The 21,376-nt window shown below is 40.1% G+C and overlaps 1 protein-coding gene and 1 long non-coding RNA gene across 11 annotated transcripts in view; one reads left to right on the top strand and one right to left on the bottom strand.

The window, feature by feature from the left end:
- ZNF169 (zinc finger protein 169) overlaps nucleotides 1–21,376 on the top strand; it is a 57,518-nt gene that overhangs the window by 9,676 nt on the left and 26,466 nt on the right. For 7 of the 10 annotated variants that reach the window (XM_040449565.1, XM_040449564.1, XM_040449572.1 and 4 more), the window contains exon 2: nucleotides 8,033–8,120. In XM_040449565.1, the coding sequence (XP_040305499.1) occupies nucleotides 8,088–8,120 (33 nt within the window). In that variant the 5' untranslated portion in view covers nucleotides 8,033–8,087. Of the gene's footprint in view, nucleotides 1–5,719; nucleotides 5,757–8,032; nucleotides 8,121–9,399; nucleotides 9,487–19,310; nucleotides 19,456–21,376 lie in introns of those variants that run through there. The other 3 variants (XM_040449567.1, XM_040449566.1, XM_040449568.1) reach the window with 3 other exon arrangements.
- On the bottom strand, nucleotides 1,037–16,376 carry LOC121013770 (uncharacterized). The gene is made up of 2 exons (XR_005782916.1): nucleotides 16,240–16,376; nucleotides 1,037–1,234 (listed from the first exon to the last, which is right to left on the bottom strand). It is a non-coding gene; the product is annotated as an uncharacterized LOC121013770 (long non-coding RNA).

Genomic DNA, 21,376 nt, shown 5'->3' with positions numbered 1-21,376 from the left:
TACTTTAGTGGAGTGGAACCCAGTTGCATACTTGGAAGTTTCCAGCCTGCTCTCTGGGCCAGGAGAGACTCCTAAGGTGGGAACTACTTCTGGTGTGCCCAGGTGGGCCCTGAAGCCGTCTCCCCTCCCTACTCCCCCTCAATCCAGAGGGAACTAACTGCCTGTTAGGGAGGGGGGGACTCCTAGGGGCCTGGCAGTCTGTTGTGGATGGGCACCACCTCCTCCTGTACTTGTGGTGTGGACTTTAGTGTGTGTGTAGTATGCCCTGTGGGGCTCAGAGCTGCAGGTGGATTCCCAGGAAGCCAGGCTTGTTCTTGAAAGGACACATTCCTGCACAGGGTGTCCTTGGGCACATCCTCTGCCTTCATGAATTCAGGAGCTTTTCAGCATCTCCATACGTTCACTCTGGTGTATTCTCAGGGCCTTGTGGTGTTGCCAAAACAAAGATGGTGAGAAGTGCTGTTGTGAGAACAGTAGTCTTGTATTGGCCATATTTTTATTTCCTCAGCCATCTTGCACATTATGTGGTAGAATATTCATTTTGTAGAAAGGTAAATGGTATAGTAGAGGATTAAATAACTTTTATCACGGAGCTAGCTGTTCTTTAACTTTCAAAGTTAATGAAAATTTAAAAAGAGAGGTGCTCTATTTTTAGACTCATACATCCAATGCTAATTAAATTCATTTTCATCAAATTTTTTAATGTTTATTTTTGAGAGAGAGTGCGAGCAGGGGAGGGGCAGAGAGAGAGAGAGAGAGAGAGAGAGAGAGAGAGAGAGAGAATCTGAAACAGGCTCCAGACTCTGAGCTGTCAGCACAGAGGCAGATGTGGAGCTTGAACCCACAGACCGTGAGATCATGACCTGAGCCAAAGTTGGACACTTAGCCAACTGAGCCACCAGGCTCCCCACACCCCCAAATTTTCTCCTGATCCTTGGTCTCAGCCCCTAATGACATGAACTTCTGTTGGTGACATTAATGACACTACCTTTATAGTTTCTTCTACTTTTCTTAGTTTTGAGGGTGTGGAGGGAAATGGGATTATTAAATTTAAAATTTATTATGAAAATTTTACAAATACAAAGATAGCGAGAATTTTCAAAGAGCATCTGTGCATCGGCTTCAGCAGGTGTCAACATTCTGCTCTTCCCCTCTTCCTTTTTGGTTTTCTCCGCTGAAGTATTTTGCAGCAAATCCCAGATATCATTTTACCAGTGAATACTTCAGTATGCATCTGTTAGGAATTAAACCATTTTATTAAATTTTACTGAAATATAATTACCATACATTATTATTATCAGTTGGTGTACAACATATTGACTTAATTCTATACATTATTCAGTGCTTACCACAACAAATGCCACCCTCTGTCACCATACAATGTTATACTCCTCATCTCCAAAACTTATTTTATAACTGGAAGTTTTTCTTAATCCCCTTTATCTATTTTGCCTATACCTCCACCACCTCCCCTCTGACAACCACCATTTTGTTCTCTGTGAGTCTGTTTTTTATTGGTTCATGTGTTTTTGTTCTTTATCCATTTATCAATAGGCACACATTGTTTCCGTATTTGGGCTATTTTAGATAATGCTGTAATAAACATAGGGGTGCATGTATCTTTTCAGATTAGCATTTTCATTTTCTTTGGGTAAATAATAGTGAAATTACTAGATCATATGGTATTCTATTTTTAAATTTCTGAGGAAACTCCATACTGTTGTACACAGTGGCTGTACCAATTTACATTCCTACCAACAGTGTGTATGTAAGGGTTCTTTTTTCATCATATCCTTACCAACACTTGTTATTTGTCTTTTTAATACTAGCCTTTCTGAATGGTGTGAGGTGATATTTCATTGTAGTTTTGATTTGCACTTCCCTGATGATAGGTGATGTTGAGCATCTTTTCATGTGTCTGTTGACCATCTGTATGTCTTCTTTGGGAAAATGTCATTCAGGTCCTTTGACAATTAAGAAAATTATTTTTTGTGGGACTGTAGAAGTTCTTTATGTATTTTGGATATTAACCACTTATTGGATATATTGTTTGCAAATATCTCCTCCCATTCAGTAGGTTGCCTTTTTGTTTTGCTGATGGTTTCCTTTACTGTGAAAACCCTTTTTATTTATTTTTTTTTTAATTTTTTTTTCAACGTTTTATTTATTTTTGGGACAGAGAGAGACAGAGCATGAACGGGGGAGGGGCAGAGAGAGAGGGAGACACAGAATGGGAAACAGGCTCCAGGCTCTGAGCCATCAGCCCAGAGCCCGACGCGGGGCTCGAACTCACGGACCGCGAGATCGTGACCTGGCTGAAGTCGGACGCTTAACCGACTGCGCCACCCAGGTGCCCCCAAAACCCTTTTTATTTTGATGTAGTCTGAATAGTTTATTCTTGCTTTTGTTTTTCTTGACTGAGGAGACATATTTAGGAAAATGCTGTGATGGCTGATGTCAAAGAAATTACTGCCTCTGTTTTGTTTTAGGAATTTTATGGTTTCAGTTCTCACGTTTAGGTGAGAAACCCATTTTGAGGGGTTTCTCTCTTAAAAATTCTAGTATAGTTAACATACACTGTTGTATTAGTTCCATTTGTACAATACAGTGATTCAGCAATTGTATACATTACTCAGTACTCACTGGGATAAGTGTATTCTTAATCCCTTTCACCTGTTTCACCCATCCCCCCACCTACCTGTTCTCTGGTAACTATCACTTTGTTCTCTATAGTTAAAAGTCTTTTTTGGTCTCTTTTTTTCCTTTGTTCATTTGTTTTGTTTCTTAAATTCCACATATGAATGAAACCATATGGTATTTGTCTTTTGCTGACTGGTTTGTTTCACTTAGCATTGTACCTTCTAGATCCATTCTTGTTGTAAATGACAAGATTTCATTCTTTTTTTATGGCTGATTAATTCCACTATGTGTGTATGTGCGTGCGTGTGTGTATCACATCTTCTTTATCCATCCATCAATAGACAATTAGGTTGCTTCCATATCTTTCGTCTTGTAAATAATGCTACAGCAAACATAGGGGTACATGTATCTGTTTGTGTTACTGTTTTCATATTCTTTGGGTAAATACCCAGTAGTGAAATGACTTCATCATATGGTAGTTCTATTTTTAATTTTTGAGGGACCTCCATACGGTTCCCACAGTGGCTGCACTTGTTTGCGTTCCCATCAATAAAGCACAAAGTTTTCTTCTCTCCACATCCTTGCCAACACTTGTTGTTTCCTTTATTTTTTATTTTAGCCATTCTGACAGGTGTAAGGTGGCTTTTGATTTGCATTTCCCTGATGAGTGATATTGAGCATCGTTTCATGTGTCTGTTGGCCATCTGTCTTCTCTGGAGAAATGTTTGTTCTTGTCTCTGCCCATTTGTAATTGGACTAGTTTTTGTTTTTGTTTTGTTTTTTGGTGTTGAGTTGTATTAGTTCTTTATATATTTTGTATTAGTTCTTTATATATTTTGGATACTAACCCCTTTATTGCATATGTACCTTGCCAGTATATGTATTCCCATACAGTAGGTCTTTTAGGTTTTTTGATTATTTCCTTTGCTGTGCAGAAGCTTTTTATTTTGATGTAATTCCAATGGTTTATTTTTACTTTTGTTTTCCTTGCCTCAGGAGACATATCTAGAAAAATGTTGCTATGGCCAGTGTCAGAGCCAAGGCACAGTGTCAGGTTCACAGGTTAAAAACAGGCTTGGCATACTTTCTTCTCCGACACTGTGCCTTGGCTCTCTTATCACTACCACTTGCATGATAAATGCCTTTCCATCCCTTAACTTTTAATCTGCGTGTGTCTGGCTCTTTTGGGCAGCATATAGATGGATCTTGCTTTTTTTGTTTGTTTGTTTCTTTTTAATCCATTCTGCCACCCTGTGTCTTCTGATTGTAGCATTTAGTCCATTTACATTCAAGATGATTATTGTTAGGTATGTACTTACTACCATTTTGTTACTTGTTTTATGATTTTTTTTTTGTAGTTCTTTTCTGTTCCTTTTTTCTCTTGGTCTCTTCTCACAGTTTTCTGGGGTTTTTTTAGTGATATATTTGGATTACTTCCTTTTTTTTTTGCATATCTATTATTGGCTTTTGATTTGTGATTACCATTAGGTTTATAGATGACATCTTATGCATACAGCAATTTATAATGAGTTGATGGCTGTAGGAGTTTGAACCCATTCTTTATTCCTCTCCCTCCCATGTTTTAGTTATATGGTGTCATACTTTATATCCTTTTATTTTGTGAATCCCTTGACTGATTTTTATAGGTGTACTTAATTTTACTGCTTTTATGCTTCCTACTTTTCTTACTCCTGGTTCTGTCCTTTTCTTTCCACTCATGAAGTTTCCTTTAACATTTCTTTCAGGGTTGGTTTAGTGGTCATGAATTTCTTTAACTTTTGTTTGTCTGGGAAGCTATTTATCCTTGCATTCTGAATAATAGCCTTGCCAGATTCTTTAAAAAATTTTTTTGTTTTTACATTTATTTATTTTTGATAGAGACAGAGCACAAGTGGGGGAGGGGCAGAGAGAGAAGGAGAAGAGAATCCAAAGCAGGCTCCAGGCTCCGAGCTGTCAGCACAGAGCCCGATGTGGGGCTCGAACCCACAAACTGTGAGATAGTGACCTGAGCCAAAGTCAGACGCTTAACCAACTTAGCCACCCAGGTGCCCCTAGCCTTGCCAGATTCTTAGTTGCAGGTTTTTTCCTTTTAGCACTTTGAATATATCATGCCACTCCCTCTGGCTTGCAAAGCTTCTTCTGAAAAATCAGCTGATAGCCTTTTGGGGTTTTGTTGTGGGTAACTTTTTTCTCTTGATGCTTTTAAAATTCTCTTGTTATCAGTATTTTCTGCCATTTTATTAAAAAGAAATTTTTTTTTCAACGTTTATTTTTGGGACAGAGAGAGACAGAGCATGAACGGGGGAGGGGCAGAGAGAGAGGGAGACACAGAATGGGAAACAGGCTCCAGGCTCTGAGCCATCAGCCCAGAGCCCGACGCGGGGCTCGAACTCACGGACCGCGAGATCGTGACCTGGCTGAAGTCGGACGCTTAACCGACTGTGCCACCCAGGCGCCCCTGCCATTTTAATAACTATGTGTCTTGAATTTATTTTGTGGGGGACTCTGTGTCTCTTGGATCTGGAATTCTGTTCCTTTCCCCAGATATGGGAAATTTTTAGCCATTATTTCTTCAAATAAATTTTCTGTTCCCTTTTCTCTCTTTTCTTCTTTTTGGATCCCTATAATGCATATATTATTACTCTCGATGGTGTCGCTGAGTTTTTTGTTTTCATTTATTATGATTTTTTCTCCTGTTAAGCTTGATTGCTTTCCATTACTTTTGTCCTCCAGGTCACTGATCTGTTCTTCTGCTTCCTCTAGTCTAGGGCTTATTCTCTCTAGTGTATTTTTTTTTTCAACGTTTTTGTTTATTTTTGGGACAGAGAGAGACAGAGAATGAACGGGGGAGGGGCAGAGAGAGAGAGGGAGACACAGAATCGGAAACAGGCTCCAGGCTCCGAGCCATCAGCCCAGAGCCTGACGCGGGGCTCGAACACACGGACCGCGAGATCGTGACCTGGCTGAAGTCGGACGCTCAACCGACTGCGCCACCCAGGCGCCCCTCTCTAGTGTATTTTTAATTTCAGTTAAGTTCATCTCTGATTGGTTCTTTTATATTTTCTGTCTCTTTGTCAAGGGTCTCACTGAAGTTCTCCAATCTTTTCTCAAGTCCAGTGAGTATTTGAATTTTTATAAAACTTACTTTAGATTCTCTATCAGGCATATTACTTATCATTGTTTCATTTAGCTCTCTTGCTGTGATTTTGTCCTGTTCTTTCATTTGGGACATACTCCTCTCTTCATTTTGTCTAAGTCTCTGTGCATTTTCTCTGTGTTAGGAAAGTCAGCTACATACAACTCCTGGTCTTGAAAGTCATGGCCTTATGAAGAATAGGTTCTGTTGTACCCTGCTGTGCACATTTATTAGAGAGAGAGAGCATGCGTGTGCACAAGAGGGGAAGGGGCAGAGAGAGAGAGAGAGAGAGAGAGAGAGAGAATCCCAAGAAGGCTCCATGCTGTCAGCACAGAGTCCGACATGGGGCTTGATCCCATTACCATGAGATCATTACCTGAGCCCAAATGAAGAGTCAGATGCTTAACTGACTGATATCTCTCCATTTATTTAGATATTCTTTGATTTTTTTAAGAAGTTTTATAATTTTTCTCACACAGATTTTATGCAAATTTGTTTTAGATTTATACCTAAGTATTTCGTTTTTCTGGGTGTTAATATAAGTGTTGTGGTGTTTTTAATTTAAAATTCCATTTGTTCGTGGCTGGTATATAGGCAAATAGTTGATTTTTTCATATTACTAACCTTGTATCCTGCAGCCTCGATATAATCACTTCTTAGTGCCAGAAATTTCTTGACTCTTTGGTATTTTCTATATAGTCAATCAGGTCATCTGCAGACAAAGATAGTATTGTTTTTTCCTTTTCAATCTGTGTACCGTTATTTCTTTTTTTTGTCTTCTTAGGTTAGGTAGGACTTCCAATGTGATGTTCATAGGAGAGATGAGAGGGGACATCCTTGCCTTGTTCCTGTTCTTCAGGGACAGCATCTGTTTTCTCAGCACTAAGCAGTACTGTGATTGGTGGCTTTTCCACCCTTTCTTTAAGCACGACCACAGTTATTTGCAGAGGCTGTCAGCACAGCCTGTTTTTAACCTGTGAACCTGACAAAATTAATGTCACTCCTTTACTGTTCTCTGACATTCAGTGTTCATATTTCCTGGATTGCTCAAAACTGCCAAAACAGTGTCCATGTGTTGCATTTGGTTGCTGTATATCTAAAGTCTTTTTTTTATTTCTACAAGAGCTCTTTCTTTTTATGCTGTTAACTTGTTGAAAGCTTCACATTTTAAAAAGATTAAACATATGTTAATTCACTCTTCAGTACTTCAGCACCACTTAATAACAATTTATTTTCCCCATGCGCAGAATATCATGATCACAGCTAACCATGTTCATGATAATTAACACCATCTGACACCCACTTCCTCTTGAAGTGTCCTTTGTAATCCCCAAAATGCTTTCCAGTTCATCTGTGCAAAACAGGACCTAGTCAGAGCATATAAGGACATCTGAAGAATGGTTATCTTGTAAATATCTTTGCCTAAGGAAAGGTTTCCCTCTCCTATTTCTTCATGATATTGTCGTGCTGCAGACCTGGGCCATTTGCTGACTGCCTCTTAAATTTCAAGTCTCATTTCAAATCTTGGGAACTCAATCTTGGATATATAAATGAGGGGGGCAACCAGATAATGGTGTCCACCCTGCTTCACATTCCCCTCAAATTCTGTGGAGACTTGTAGCACTCTTTCTGTTTGGATTTCCTAGGACTTGTCCTTTAGCTTTAGGGCAGATATAGATGGAGAGTTTCTGTTTTCCCCATGGTAGGTCACTTTGGCTTTCAACGTGAGTGCTCTCCTGTGGGTATTCTGAGGCCCTTTCCTGCTTAATAGAAACCCCACAGTGATAAAAGTCTCACCTAGCTGTAGGGGGCTGGAGGCTTCAATTCCCAGCTGGAGATTGGGGCTGAGCCTGCTGCTGGCCTAGTTCTGGGGGGCCTTTTTAACAGGACACTGGTTAAGAATAGGCTGTTCTGGGGCGCCTGGGTGGCGCAGTCGGTTAAGCGTCCGACTTCAGCCAGGTCACGATCTCGCGGTCCGTGAGTTCGAGCCCCGCGTCAGGCTCTGGGCTGATGGCTCAGAGCCTGGAGCCTGTTTCCGATTCTGTGTCTCCCTCTCTCTCTCTCTGCCCCTCCCCCGTTCATGCTCTGTCTCTCTCTGTCCCAAAAATAAATAAACGTTGAAAAAAAAATTTTTTTTTAAAAAAAAGAATAGGCTGTTCTGATGCCCTCTGCAACCTGCCTTATCTCCCCTGAACTGGGAGGCTAATAGAAGGGTACTCCTCCCTAGCGCCCCCTCACTTTCTTCTCTTTCCCCAGCTCTACCTCTGCAACTTGACTCTTCTCTGGAAAGAGCACTCAGCCGACCAGGAATATGGCCCCAGGGCCCCTGACAACGAGGGATGAGGTGAGTCCTGAAATTTCTTCCTAGCTTTTGCAGGATGGACTCCTTGCCTTTCCTTGTCCTTGGAGCTCCCCTGGTGGTGTTAGGTCATATTTAGCCCCGATTTTGGAGATGTGGCCCATCTTAACCTGGAGCCCTTTCTCAGACTCTGCTCCATTCATGACTCAGGCATTCACCAAGTAGTAAAGTGTGACTATAATTAGTACAATTAACATACAGATGTAGGACATTCATGCTTATGTGCCCAGTGATTCCCAAGGCCTGAAAAATTGAAGGAAGGCTTTCAGGAGAAAGCTCTTTTCAGAGTTGCCTGAGCTGCCTCTTATGGACTTGGCAAACTGAAGAACTGAGAGAAAGTCTTCCAGTGGGAGTGTGACAGCAAGTCTAGTACATATCAGAGACTGGGTGACTGGGCAGGCTGTCCCTCACTATTTGGAAAGCTTGGAACAGCCAGTGGCCTTTGGTCATCAGTTTTCTCTGTGTAGAGGTGAGGATGCAGACCTGCTGTCTTCTTGGGACTCACGGATACGTTTAGTTTGGCCAGCCCCATGCTTTATATTTAAATGAGTTTTCCACACCTGAAAACTGGAAGATTGTGTCTGAAGGTCTGGATTGCCAACCTCTTTGAGAACAGATTGCTTACCACTCTCCAGAGCCCACCCTTTTGGTGGATGACAAGTAGCTGAAGCCAAACAGTGTCTCCACGGTGCAGTCGTGCCTTCACCCCCTGACCATGGCTGAAGAGTCTGCCTCACTCATTTTCCTGGCCTGTGAAGGTTTTGCCTTCACCTGCTCTGAGCCAGCTTCAGCCAGAATCTACAAAGGTGGGCTGAGGAGTGGGGGCTTGAACTTGGAGCAAGCTGGATTTTGAAGGAGTTTGCCATGTTGAAATCCAGGATTTGGAAATAAGCGGTATAGTTGATCCCTGAACAACATGGACTTGAACCATGTGGGTCCACTTATATGTGGATTTTTTTCAGTAAATACAGGACAGTGCTATAAACATATTTATTCTTCCTTAAGAATTTCTTTTGTTAAACCAATTAATACTTTCTTTAGTTTATTGTGTGAATATAGTATATAATATACATAACATATTAAATAGGTGTTCATTGACTGTTTATGTTGCCAGTAAGGCTTCTGGTTAATCATAGGCTATTCAGTTTTTGGGGAGTCAAAAGTTATACGCAGATTTCTGACTGTATGGTGGGTTGGCACCTCTATCCCCCTATGTTGTTCAACTGTTAACTGTAACTGAGTGAATATATGTCCTTTCGGACAGATTTTCTCATCCTTAAGACTAGGCAGCATGTGAACTTGACATAATTGGATAAAGTTAACATTTACTAACCACCTAAATAGATACCAGGTAAGACACTTTTGTGCTTATTATGTCAATTACACAAAATAGTGTCATTCAGTTTTTCAGTGCCTGTCATATCAAGTGTAGAATTTCTTTGCAGAAAATCTCAACTTGATCTTAATACTGGGTTCATATGGTGGACATTTGCCTGTTAATGTACAAATTAAAAATGACTGACGTCATCAGAACCATTGAGAACGGTGTGTCTCTCCTTTGTCAAATCTTGTATACCTTTAAGAGAACATGTTTATGTAGTGCATGCAGTTCAGAGTGTTCCTTAAGGTAAGAGAGAACTTTTTTATATTTCGCTTTACCATTTATGGTGTTAATAGAGAAGCATTCTTGGCCAAAATGGAACATGGCACTGGCTTGTTTCATAAAGGGACCATAATTTTAACTTATTTTGAAAGAATGAAAGAACAAAGGGGTTTAAGTTTGTTATTTGAGGCATAGAAATTACATATTTTAGGATTCCTTAAATTACATTTCCAGATACTTAGGTATGTGGCTGATCTGAATTATACAGAATATTCTGATCTATGTTCTAATTGAATATATTGTTGACTACATACACACACATGATATTTACGCATGTCTAAAGGGTTTGGCTTAATAGGAGAAATTGTAGTGTGCTTTAGGATCGTGGCATAGATTGGGGCTGGCCCTAAAGGCTCTTAGCTAGTATGAAATTAGCACTATTTTACTGAATCTTAAAATTTGTTTTGAATGTCTGCTGTGTGAAGGAGTCTTTGGTCAACAAATAGTGATACCTGTAGCACAGCCTCCATTCTTTGTGTGTGTGTGTGTGTGTGTGTTTATTTTTGAGAGAGAGCACACGTGTGCACATGGAGCATGGGAAAAGGGGAACAGAGGATCTGAAGTGGGCTTTGCGCTGACAAACTGAGATCATGACCTGAGCCAAAGTCAGATGCTTAACTGACTAAGCCACCAGGTGCCCCACAGCCTCCATTCTTATAAGACTCCCGTCTTATTTAAGGGTTTACCTATCATTGGAATTAAACTTTTTTTTTTTTTTTGAAGACAAACTGCACTTTTATTCTTTCAGTGGTGAAAACCTAAATGAGAAAATTCCTCCTGACCATTAAATCTCTAATAAAACAATGCACAATAGACCTCTTCCCACAAGATAGCACATTACTATACAATGCAGAATGGCAGTGCTTTTCCTCATAATCCCTACTGTGCTACATATAAATTAGAATTTATATGGTAAAAGCAAGGTATTAATTCTATACATGATATTTTTAAGAAATTATAAATTAGTCATCATTCTTCAAATGGAATTAAACATTTAAAAGTTTCTACTGAGGTATAATTCACATCTGATAAATTTTGCCATTTTATTTTATTTATTTATTTATTTAATTTTTTTTAACGTTTTATTTATTTTTGAGACAGGGAGAGACAGAGCATGAACAGGGGAGGGTCAGAGAGAGGGAGACACAGAATCTGAAACAGGCTCCAGGCTCTGAGCCGTCAGCACAGAGCCCGATGTGGGGCTCGAACTCACAGACCGCGAGATCATGACCTGAGCTGAGGTCGGCCGCTTAACCGACTGAGCCACCCAGGTGCCCCAAATTTTGCCATTTTAAAGTGTATAGTTCAGTAGTGCAACCCTTACTACTATCTAATTCCATAATATTTTCATAACCCCCAAAGAGATCTCACACCCATTAGGAGTCACTCTTCTCCCCTTCCCTCACCTCTGGCAAGTGCTGATCTATTTTCTATCTCTATAGATTTGATTATTCTGGTTATTTCATATAAATGGAATCATATAATATGTAGTCTTTGTATCTGTTTTCTTTCACTTAGCATATTTTCAGTGTTCATCCGTGTCATAGCCTGAGTCAGTAATATTTCATTCCTCTTCATGGTCAAGTAACATTCTATTGTATGGATATATGACATCTTGTTTTTTATTCATCAGTTGATAGACATGTCCTGTCACTGGAACTTAATATCTTTGGTCTGTGGACATTTTTGATAGATTTTAATGATAAAATTGTATTAAAACTAGTGACTACCCCAGTGTCAGATCTTTAAAGATGAAGAAACCACTTACATTCACATTCAAATCTATGACTCGTTACAGGTTAAAAACATTCAGATTTTCACCATCCCACCCCACTATTTCTCAGTCATTGCAAATTTTACTTGTTCTTAATGTCTGAGAACCTGTTTCTGTGGGTAATTTTGTTCATGAAATGAATTTTAGGATTACAGTCAGTTATTCTCAACACAAATGACCAAGTAAGATGACACGAGTATTTTGAGTTTTATGAGCTACAACTCTAATAAAAGAGTGTCTGTGTTCTTTTTTTGTTGGCTTTCAAAACCATCTGCAGGATACTAGAACACCTCTGCTTTCTATTCTACCACCAGCTACCTTTTCCCCCTGCCAGGTGCTTCTCACCCACATCATGGGCTTTTTCCCTCTCTTCCTCTTCTCATGATATCTGTGTTCCTTACTTTCCTACATGCTTCATTTTAGATTCTCAGCCCTCTACTCTTTTCTTGATTATTCTGAATCTTACCCATCTTTCAAATTTTAATTTTTTAGAGATATAATTCACAGCCCAGAATTCATCCTGTGGATGAAATAATCAGATAGACTTCAAAGTCTCCATTTTAACTATGCTCAGTGTGGAACAGGAAAATGTAGTAATATCAATAAAATCCACTTCATGACAAAGGGAAAGAAGACCATTTCAGAATGATAATAAAAGAGTAGCTTCAGGAAGACATGACAATTATATATGTGTCTAATAACAAAGCTTTAAAATACTTGACAGAATTAAAGGGAGAAAAAGGCAATTATACCTTTAAAAAAGAGATTTAACCCCTCTGAGCAACTGATAGGACAACTAGGTGAAAAGTCAGTAAAGACATAGGATTTAAAGAAAACTAGCAAATGCATCATCTTGGTCAAAAATTATAGAACACTGTACCCTACAACTGCAGAATATACTTTTTCAAGTACATTTGGTATGCTCAGCAAGACAGACTTAGTGAATTTGAAGGGATTTAAAGAATACAGTGTATATTCTGTAACTCCAGTTGAATTATATTAGAGACCCATAAGATATCGAAGTAAATCTCAAATATTTAGAAACTGAACGACACATTCTTCACTAATCCTTACATCAAAGGAGAAATTGCAAAATTAAGAGACTATTTCAAACAGAATGATAGAAATGGATCATTAAATCTTGTGGGAGGCCAATCTGGTGGCTCTGCCCCAGCAGCAGTCTGGCAGTGCCCTCTACCACCCCTGGGATAGGATCTCTGTGCTAGCCTCAACCCTGGCATCCTGGATATCGCCAGAGGGATCAAGAGAGGACAGCCTATTGCTTTATTGGGCTTCCGTGTTCTCCCTCCGTCTGACTTTCTGCTTCTTCATGTTGAAGCTTATGGTCTGTGACTGATGGTGAAGTTATAAGGGTCAGCACTGAGGATGAACAAGGGGGGGTTAGCAGTTGGAAAGTGACTAGAGCCAACACCTGCTTGCTTTCTCAGACATGGACAGAGGTGACTGTGTGGCCACAGTGCTAGATTGCCAGTTTGGCTGATGAGCCCCTTTGGATCTGCATTTCTTAGGTCTTAGACACTTTGGCCAGAAGGCAGGGCATCCTTTGCCTAATGCAAATGAGAGCTTCAGGACAGAAACTTCACAGGCTCTGCCTTCAGTGGACTCATTATTCAAGTAGGAGAAGATTCATGTACACAACCTAAATCAAAACAGGCGGCTGTACAATAAAGACGGAGACACACAGTCTTGTTTTGTGAAAGAAGAAATCTCAGATGATGGTTTCTTCTTGGCATTGAGGAACGGTCCTCATTGAGGACCACCATTGGGGAACCTGGTGTGGAGACTGCTTGTGACACTGGCTCAGGTTAGATTTCTGCAAGTCTCTCCCCAAGGGACTCTTGTGTTCCTGGCAAGCACCTATATTCCACAAGAGAAATTCCACGTGAGCAAGAGCCCAGGGAGGTGATGAGCATGTAAACAATGTCAGTCTAAATGCAGACCTTCCTACAGAGTGAGACTTCAGAAAGAAGAACTCACAGTGTCTCATTGTGGCAGAAGCTTCCTACTCAATTTTGAGCTTAGGCAGCATGAGGAAATCTATTCTGGAGAGAAACCTTTTGTGTGTGACAGTAAATTCTTCATTCAAAGTTCAAAACTTAGTATCAGAGGATTCACACTGGAGAGAAATTTTACAAGTGTACCAAATGTTGAAAAAGCTTCAGTCAGAATTCGAATCTTCAGTATTAGAAATTTCATACTGGAGAGGAACCCTATGGATGCAACAAATGTAGGAAAAGAAAGGATTCAAATCCAGCTTAAATCTCTTTCAGAATCAGTGCACCCCCCTGAGAAACCCTAGAAATTCTGGAAGGGTGAGGAAGCCTTTAGTTAGAGCTCATGCCTTGTTCTCACAGACTCCTAGGGGGAAGCCTATGAGTGTATGGAGCGTGGAGGTACTTTATCTGTAGCTCACATCTGGCCCAACAACAAAGAATACTTCAGAGAGAAGCCCAACAGATGTGATAAATGTGGGAGGGGTTTCCACAATTTGGCCAGTGTCACAGAACCTGAAGCATGGGGACAAAGCCATAAAAATGCAGCATCTGTGGGGAGCACTTCAGCCTGAGCTTTCACTGTCTCCACGACAGAATCCGCACAGGTGGGACGCCCTACGGATGTGATAAATGTGTCAAAATGCAAACCTTATTCAGCATCAGAAAGTTTACACTGGAAGGAAACCCCACGCATTAGTCTGCTAGGGCTGCCATAAAAGAATACCACGCAGTAGGTGGCTTAAGCAACAGAAATCTTATTTTCTCACAGTTCTGTAGGCTGGAAAGTCCAAGATCAAGGTGCTGGCCGGTTTAGTTCCTAGTGAGGACTTTTCCTCGTTTGTAGATGGCTGCTTTTTTCACTGTTTGCTCACATGGTAGAGACAGAGAGCTAGAGTATCTCTTCCTCTTATGAGGTACCATTCCTGTTTGATCAGGGCCCCACCCTTAACCTTTGTTACTTCTTTACAAACACTGATATTGGAGTCAGTGCTTCAGTATATGAAATTTCAGTATACAATTCAGGCTATAACATTCCACCCCTGGAACCCCCCCCCCCCCCATTCAATGTCCTTCTCACATGAAGATGAATTATTTTTAAAATTTATCTGAAGGGATGGGAGGGAGAGGGGGGCGGGAGAGAATCTTAAGCAGGCTTCATGCTCAGTGTGGAGCCCAATGTGGGGCTTGATTGGGATCATGACCTGAGCTGAAATCAAGAGTTGGGCACTGAACCGACTGAGCCACCCAGGTGCCCCAGAAATACATTATTTCTTGCTAACAGCCTCCACAGCCTTAACTTACCCAGCATCAGATTTAAAGTCCAAAGTTTCATCTAAATGTCATCTAAGTCAGATATAGATCAGGCATGAATCTAGGTATCATTCATCCTACAGCAAAATCCCTCTCTTCTTGTGAGCTTGTGAAACACTTCCAAAATAAAATGGTAGACAGACATAGGATACATACTCCCATTCCAAAATGGAGAAATGTGATGGGTCCCACCAAGTCTAAAACCTACCAAGGGAGAATGAATTAAATCTTAATGTTGGTGAATAATCCTCCATGGTTTGATGTTCTACCCTCCAGACCCACTGGGTTGAGTGTCCCTTTAGGTCAGATGGGTGACCCCACCTCTGTGGCTTTCTGAGAAGGCCCTGCCAAACTGAGGAGTGATGGGCATCCTTGCCCCTGGGCCTGCTGTGGGATTGGCAGCTCTGACAACCTCTGAATTGCCTTCAGGGTCATTCTTTCCCCTTTTTGAAAGATAACGGGTGTCTGCAGCCTTGCTCATTCTGTCTTGTTTCCTCTGTTTAATCCCAGCTGGCAGTGTTTCTGCTGGTATAATTCCATCTCAATTCCTGGCTTCTAGGTGGCCGATTAAATTCATGGTTTACATCGATACTAATCTCTGTATCAAATTATTTTTCAGACGCACCTTCAGTGTTCTCTTCAGAACGAGTTTTCTCTCCCCTTCCCTCTCTCTCCCTCTTTTTGCAATGTGGATAAACGGAATTTTCCACATCTTCAGCTTGGGTTCCTTTTTGCTTAACAGTTTTTTTCTTCAGCTCATCTCTTACGTCTCTTACATTTTACTGTAAGCAGTCAGGAGAAACCAAGTCATTTCTTCAACACTTGGCTCTGAAATCTCTTCAGCTAAAATATCCAGTCTCATTAATCACAAGGTCTACCTTATACAAAACACTGGAACATAGTTCAGTGAAGTTCTTTACTGCCTTATAACAAAAATCATATTTCCTATGGTTTCCAGTAACCTGTACCTCATTTCCATCTGAGACATCAGAATGGCCTTTAATGTCTACATTTTTGCCAGTATTATTTTCATGATTATTTGTGTATTCTCTAAAACGGAAGTGTTCTCTCCAGCTCTTTTCTTTCTGAGCTCTCATCAGAATCACCTTTAACTCCTGTTATTTCTATTAGCAGTCCCTTCATGTCAATCTTGTGTTCTTTTACTATGTGGCTCAGCAGTCTTCCAGCCTCTATCACACTGTTCCAAAGCTGCTTCCACAGTTTTAGGTATGTGTTAACAGCGGCTCCTTGCTCTCAATACCAAAATCTGTATTAGTTTGAGAAGTCTGCCTTAACAAGTACTATAAACTAGGTGGCTTAAATAACAAATTTATCATCCACAGTTTTTGAGGCTGGGAAGTCTAAAATCAAGGTGCTGGCTGATCGGTTCCTTGTGAGGTCTCTCTTCCTGGCTTGCAGACGGCTATCTTCTTGCTGTGTGTTCACACGGCAGAGACAGAGAGATAGGGAGCTGTGGTCTCTTATGTACCAGCCCAACTGTACCAGAGTCCTACCTTTATGACTTCATTTAACCTGACTTCCTTGGAGGCTATTGTCTCCATTAGGGGTTAAGGCTTCAACGTATCAATTTTAGAAGGACATAGTTCACTCCATAGCACCCGATAAATGTCATGAATGTGGAAAAGCCTTTAGTAAAAATTTATGACTTAACAATAGACAATCCATAAGTGAAAATACAGAGGGGTGAAGAGAACCCTGTAAATACAGTCAGTGTGACTCTCTGGGTTTGTTCAATGTCAGAATTGATAGAGGGAGAAAGCCCATAGCTACAAGTGACATAGAGGAAGCTTTTATGTGCTAAGCCCACATAGGGCTTAATTCCACATGAGAGTATTGACACCAGCAAGTGTAAGGGAGATTCTGAGGAAACTCAGTGGATTGTGTATAGGATGGTGAGAATCATGTAAGTAGCCTCTGTTCCAGTTTGTTGAAACTATTCTGAGCCATCTACTAGGATATGGAAAGTGCCCTTCGAAACAGATCTCCTCCTTGAAAGTGACTTTAAAAAATTTTATTGATGTGCAATTCACATAACATAAAACGAACAATTTAAAAATGTTCAGGGGTGCCTGGGTGGCTCGGTTGAGCATCTGACTGTTAATTTTGGTCTGGGTCATGATCCCGGCGTTGTGGGATCAAGCCCTATGTCAGGCTCCATACTGGGCATGGAGCCTGCTTGGGATTCTCCCCCCACCTCACCTTTTCTCTCTCCCTCTGCTTCTCTCCCTGACTTACCTGTGCACTCTCTAGAAAATAAAAATAAAAAAATTTCGTTACATGTACAATTCAGTGGCATTTAGGACATTCACAGTGTTGTGCAACCAAGGAGTCATTAAGCAATTACTCTTCATTTGCTCCTCTCCAGATACTGACAACCACTAACCTGCTTTGTGTCTCTATGGATTTAACTGTTTTGGATACTTTGTATAAATGGGATCATACAGTTAGAAACACTGTGACATCAAAATGTCAGAGTAAGGGAAGTAGGAGGTTCTGTGCCTGCCCCAAAGCAACTAATGAGCTGCTAAAATCTGCCAGAATTAACTTTTGTCGAACTTTGGAACCTAGTCAAAAGTGGAAAATTTGGTGAAGCAGCTCTTAATTTATGGCAGGAGAGTGCTACAGCATTTTAAACTACCTGCACTGTTTAAATATACACAAAAAGCTAAAGGAAACCATGAATACTGAACTAAAAGAACTAGGTGAACAATGTTTGAACAGATAGAGAAATTATAAAAAGCCATACAGAACTTTTGGAGCTGCAAAGTACAAAAACTGAAGTGAAAAATTTGTTAGGGGGTTTAACAGCTTATTTAAATAGGCAAAATAGAGACACTGACTTGCAAATAGTTCAACTGAGATTATGTACTCCAAGGAGCAGAAAGAAAATAATGAAAAATGCACAGAACTTGAGAGACCTGTGAGACACCAACAGATGTACTTGCATACGCTTGCAGAGGGAAAGGACAGGGAAAGTTTTCAGGAATCATGTCCAGAAATTCCCCCAAATTTGATTAAAAAAAAAAAAACCCAATCCATAAATATATACATCCAAGAAGTTTAGTAAACTCCAAGCATGATAAACTCCATAAAATCCATACCCAGACACATTATAGTCAAATTCTCAAAACCCATACACACAGAATTTTGAAAGCAGCAAGAAGTTATTTGTTACCTACAAGGGATCCTCAATAAGATCTGATTTCTCATCAGAAACCATGGAGACCACTAGTAAGTGGGATGACATATTTAAGGTCTTGGAAGAAAGACTGTCAGCTAAGAGTTAAAAAAAAAATGTTTAACATTTATTCATTATTGAGAGAGAGAGAGCACAAGGGGGGTAGGGACACAGAGAGAGGGAGACATAGAATCTGAAGCAGGCTCCAGGCTCTGAGCTGTCAGCACAGAGCCTGACGCGGGGCTCGAACCCACAAACCGTGAGATCATGACCTGAGCTGAAGTTGGGACGCTTAACTGACTGAGCCACCCAGGCGTCCCAGCTAAGATTTCTATATCCAGCAAAATATCCTTCAAGAATGAGGGAGAAATTAGGAGGTTTGCAGACTTAAAAAAACGAAAACAAAAAACAAAACCTGAGAGAGCTCATTAACAGTAGACCTGCTCTACAAAAAATGCTTCAGGGGGCACCTGGGTGGCTCAGCCGGTTGAGCGTCCAACTTTGGCTCAGGTCATGATCTCACAGCTTGTGGGTTCAAGCCCCGCATCAGGCTCTGCTGACAGCTCAGAGCCTGGAGCCTGCTTCGGATTCTGTGCCTCTTCTCTCTCTGACCCTAACCCACTAGCATTCTGTCTCTGTCTCTCTCAAAAATAAACAAATATTAAAAAAAAATTAAAAACAAAAAATGCTTCAGGCTGAAATGAAAGGACACGGCAGTAGTTCTAAACCATAAGAAAGAAAAGTGAACGCTAGAAAAGGTAACGTCATAGGCAAATGTAAAAGGCACTATTGCAGGCGCATGGGTGGGTCAGTGAGTTAATAAGTATCCAACCTTTGGCTCAAGTCATGATCTCACAGTTCATGAGTTTGAGCCCTGCATCAGGTTCTCTGCTGTCAGTGTGGAGCCTGCTTCAGATCCTTTGTCCCCCTCTTTCTGCCCCTCCTCCGCTTGTGCACACACCCTCTCTAAAAAATAAACATTAAAAGAAGCCAATATTGTACTTTTTATTGGTTTGTAACTTCTGCTTTTCCTGTATGATTTAAGGCAAACAGACAAGAAAATTATAAATCTATGTCAATGGTTATAGTGTATAACAATGCAATCTGTGACAATTACAAAAGTAGGAGAGGGATTAAAAAGTATAGAAACAGTATATACTACTGAAACTAAGTGGATTTTTACAAGTTTACTATGTTAATTTTAATCCACAAGGTAAACACTAAGAAAATACTAGAAGAAAAACTGAAAAGAGAAGAAGGAAATAAAAGTGTGACACTACAAAAAAAATCAGTAAATATAAAAAAAGGCAAGAATGGAGGAACAAAAGACACAGACAACAAACAACTAAATGGTAGAAGTAAGTACTTTTCAGTATTCATATTAAATGCAAATGGAATAAACTTCCCAATTAAAAGGTCCAGATTAGTAGACTGGATTAAGAAACCAAGATCTATGTATATGCTTCCTACAAGAGAGTTACTATAAAGAATGAGGTTGAAAGTAAAAGGATGGAAAAAAAATATTGCAAAAGATTTTGTATTCCATACAAAAAAAAAAAAAAGGCTGTATTATGAGACAAACTAGATTTTAAATCAAAAGAAGGTTAATGAAAACAGACTCCTGGATCAATGGAATAGGGAGCCCAGAAATAAGCCCATGCATATACGGTCAATCTGTGATAAAGGAGGCAAGATTATACAGTGTGAAAAAGTCTCTTCAGTAAATAGCGTTGAAAACACTGGGCAGCTACATGCGTAGAAATGAAACTGGACTGCTATCTTATACTATATACAAAAACCAAGTCAAAATGAATTAAGGACTTGAATGTAAGACCCAAAACCATAAAACATAAAAAAGGAAATGTGAGCAGTAAGCTTTTTGACATTGGTTTTCGCAATATTTTTTTGAACCATTCTCCTCAGGCAAGGGCAGCAACAGCTAAAATTAAAAGATGGGATTATGACAAACTGAAAAGCTTCTGCACAGCAAAGGAAACCATCAACAAAATGAAAAGGCAATCTACTGAATGGGAAAAGATATTTACAAATCCTACATCCTAGAAGTGGTTAATAACCAAAAAAATATAAAGAGTGTATACACCTTAGTACTCAAAAAACAAACGGGTGCCTGGGTGGCTCAGTTAGTTGAGTGTCTGACTCTTGGTTTTGGCTCAGGTCATGATTCCAGGATTGAGCCCTGCATCAGGCACCATGCTAAGTGTGGAGCCTGCTTAAGATTCTCAGTCTCTCTCCTTCTGCCCCTCTCCCTCACTTGCATGCTCGCTCTCAAAAAAAAACAAACAAAAAACCAAAACAAAACAACCCAGGAAACAAAAAACAAACAGCCTGATTCAAAATGGGCAGAGGACTTGAATAGACATTTTTTCAAAGAAGACATACCGATGGCCAATAGACATCTGGAAACATGTTCAGCATCTGTAATCATCATGGAAATGCAAATCAAAACCATAATGAGATACTACCTCACACCAGTCTAACTGGCTTTTTTCAAAAAGACAATAACAAATGTTGGTAAGGATGTAGAGAAAAGGGAACCCTCACGCACTGTTGGTGGGAATAAAAACTGGTGCAGCCACTGTGGAAAATAGTATGGAGACTCCTCAAAAATGTAAAAATAGAACTACTGTATGATCCATCAATTCCACTTCTAGGTATTTATCCATACAAGACAAAAACACCCATTCAAAGGGATATATGCATCACCATTATTTATAAAAGCCAAGATACAGAAGCAACTTAAGTGCCCAACAACAGATGAGTGGATAAAGAAGTTGTTTACGCACACATTCGGCAATATTACTTAGCCATAAAAGAAGAATGAGCTTGCTGTCTGTGGCAACATGAATGGACCTAGAGGTATTATGCCAAGTGAAATAAGTTAGAGAAAGACTAATACTGTACAATTTCACTTATATGTGGAGTCTAAAAAATACACCAAAATGGAAACAGGCTCACAGATAGACAAAACTATTGGTCACCAGAGTGGGGAGGGATTGAGAGTAGGCCAAAAAGGAGACGGGGATTAAGAAGTTTCTAATTATAAATAATTCATGAGGATACAATGTATAGCAGAGGGAAACACTATGATATACACCAGAAACTAATGGAAAATTGTATGTCAATTATACTTCAATTTATTTAAAAAAAAATTTTTTTTTCAACGTTTATTTATTTTTGGGACAGGGACAGACAGAGCATGAACGGGCGAGGGGCAGAGAGAGAGGGAGACACAGAATCGGAAACAGGCTCCAGGCTCTG

The sequence above is a fragment of the Herpailurus yagouaroundi genome, unplaced genomic scaffold (genome assembly GCF_014898765.1).
Source record: "Herpailurus yagouaroundi ecotype Mexico unplaced genomic scaffold, PumYag 199, whole genome shotgun sequence".
NCBI lineage: Eukaryota > Metazoa > Chordata > Mammalia > Carnivora > Felidae > Herpailurus > Herpailurus yagouaroundi.
This window is presented reverse-complemented; position numbering and strand designations above follow the sequence as displayed.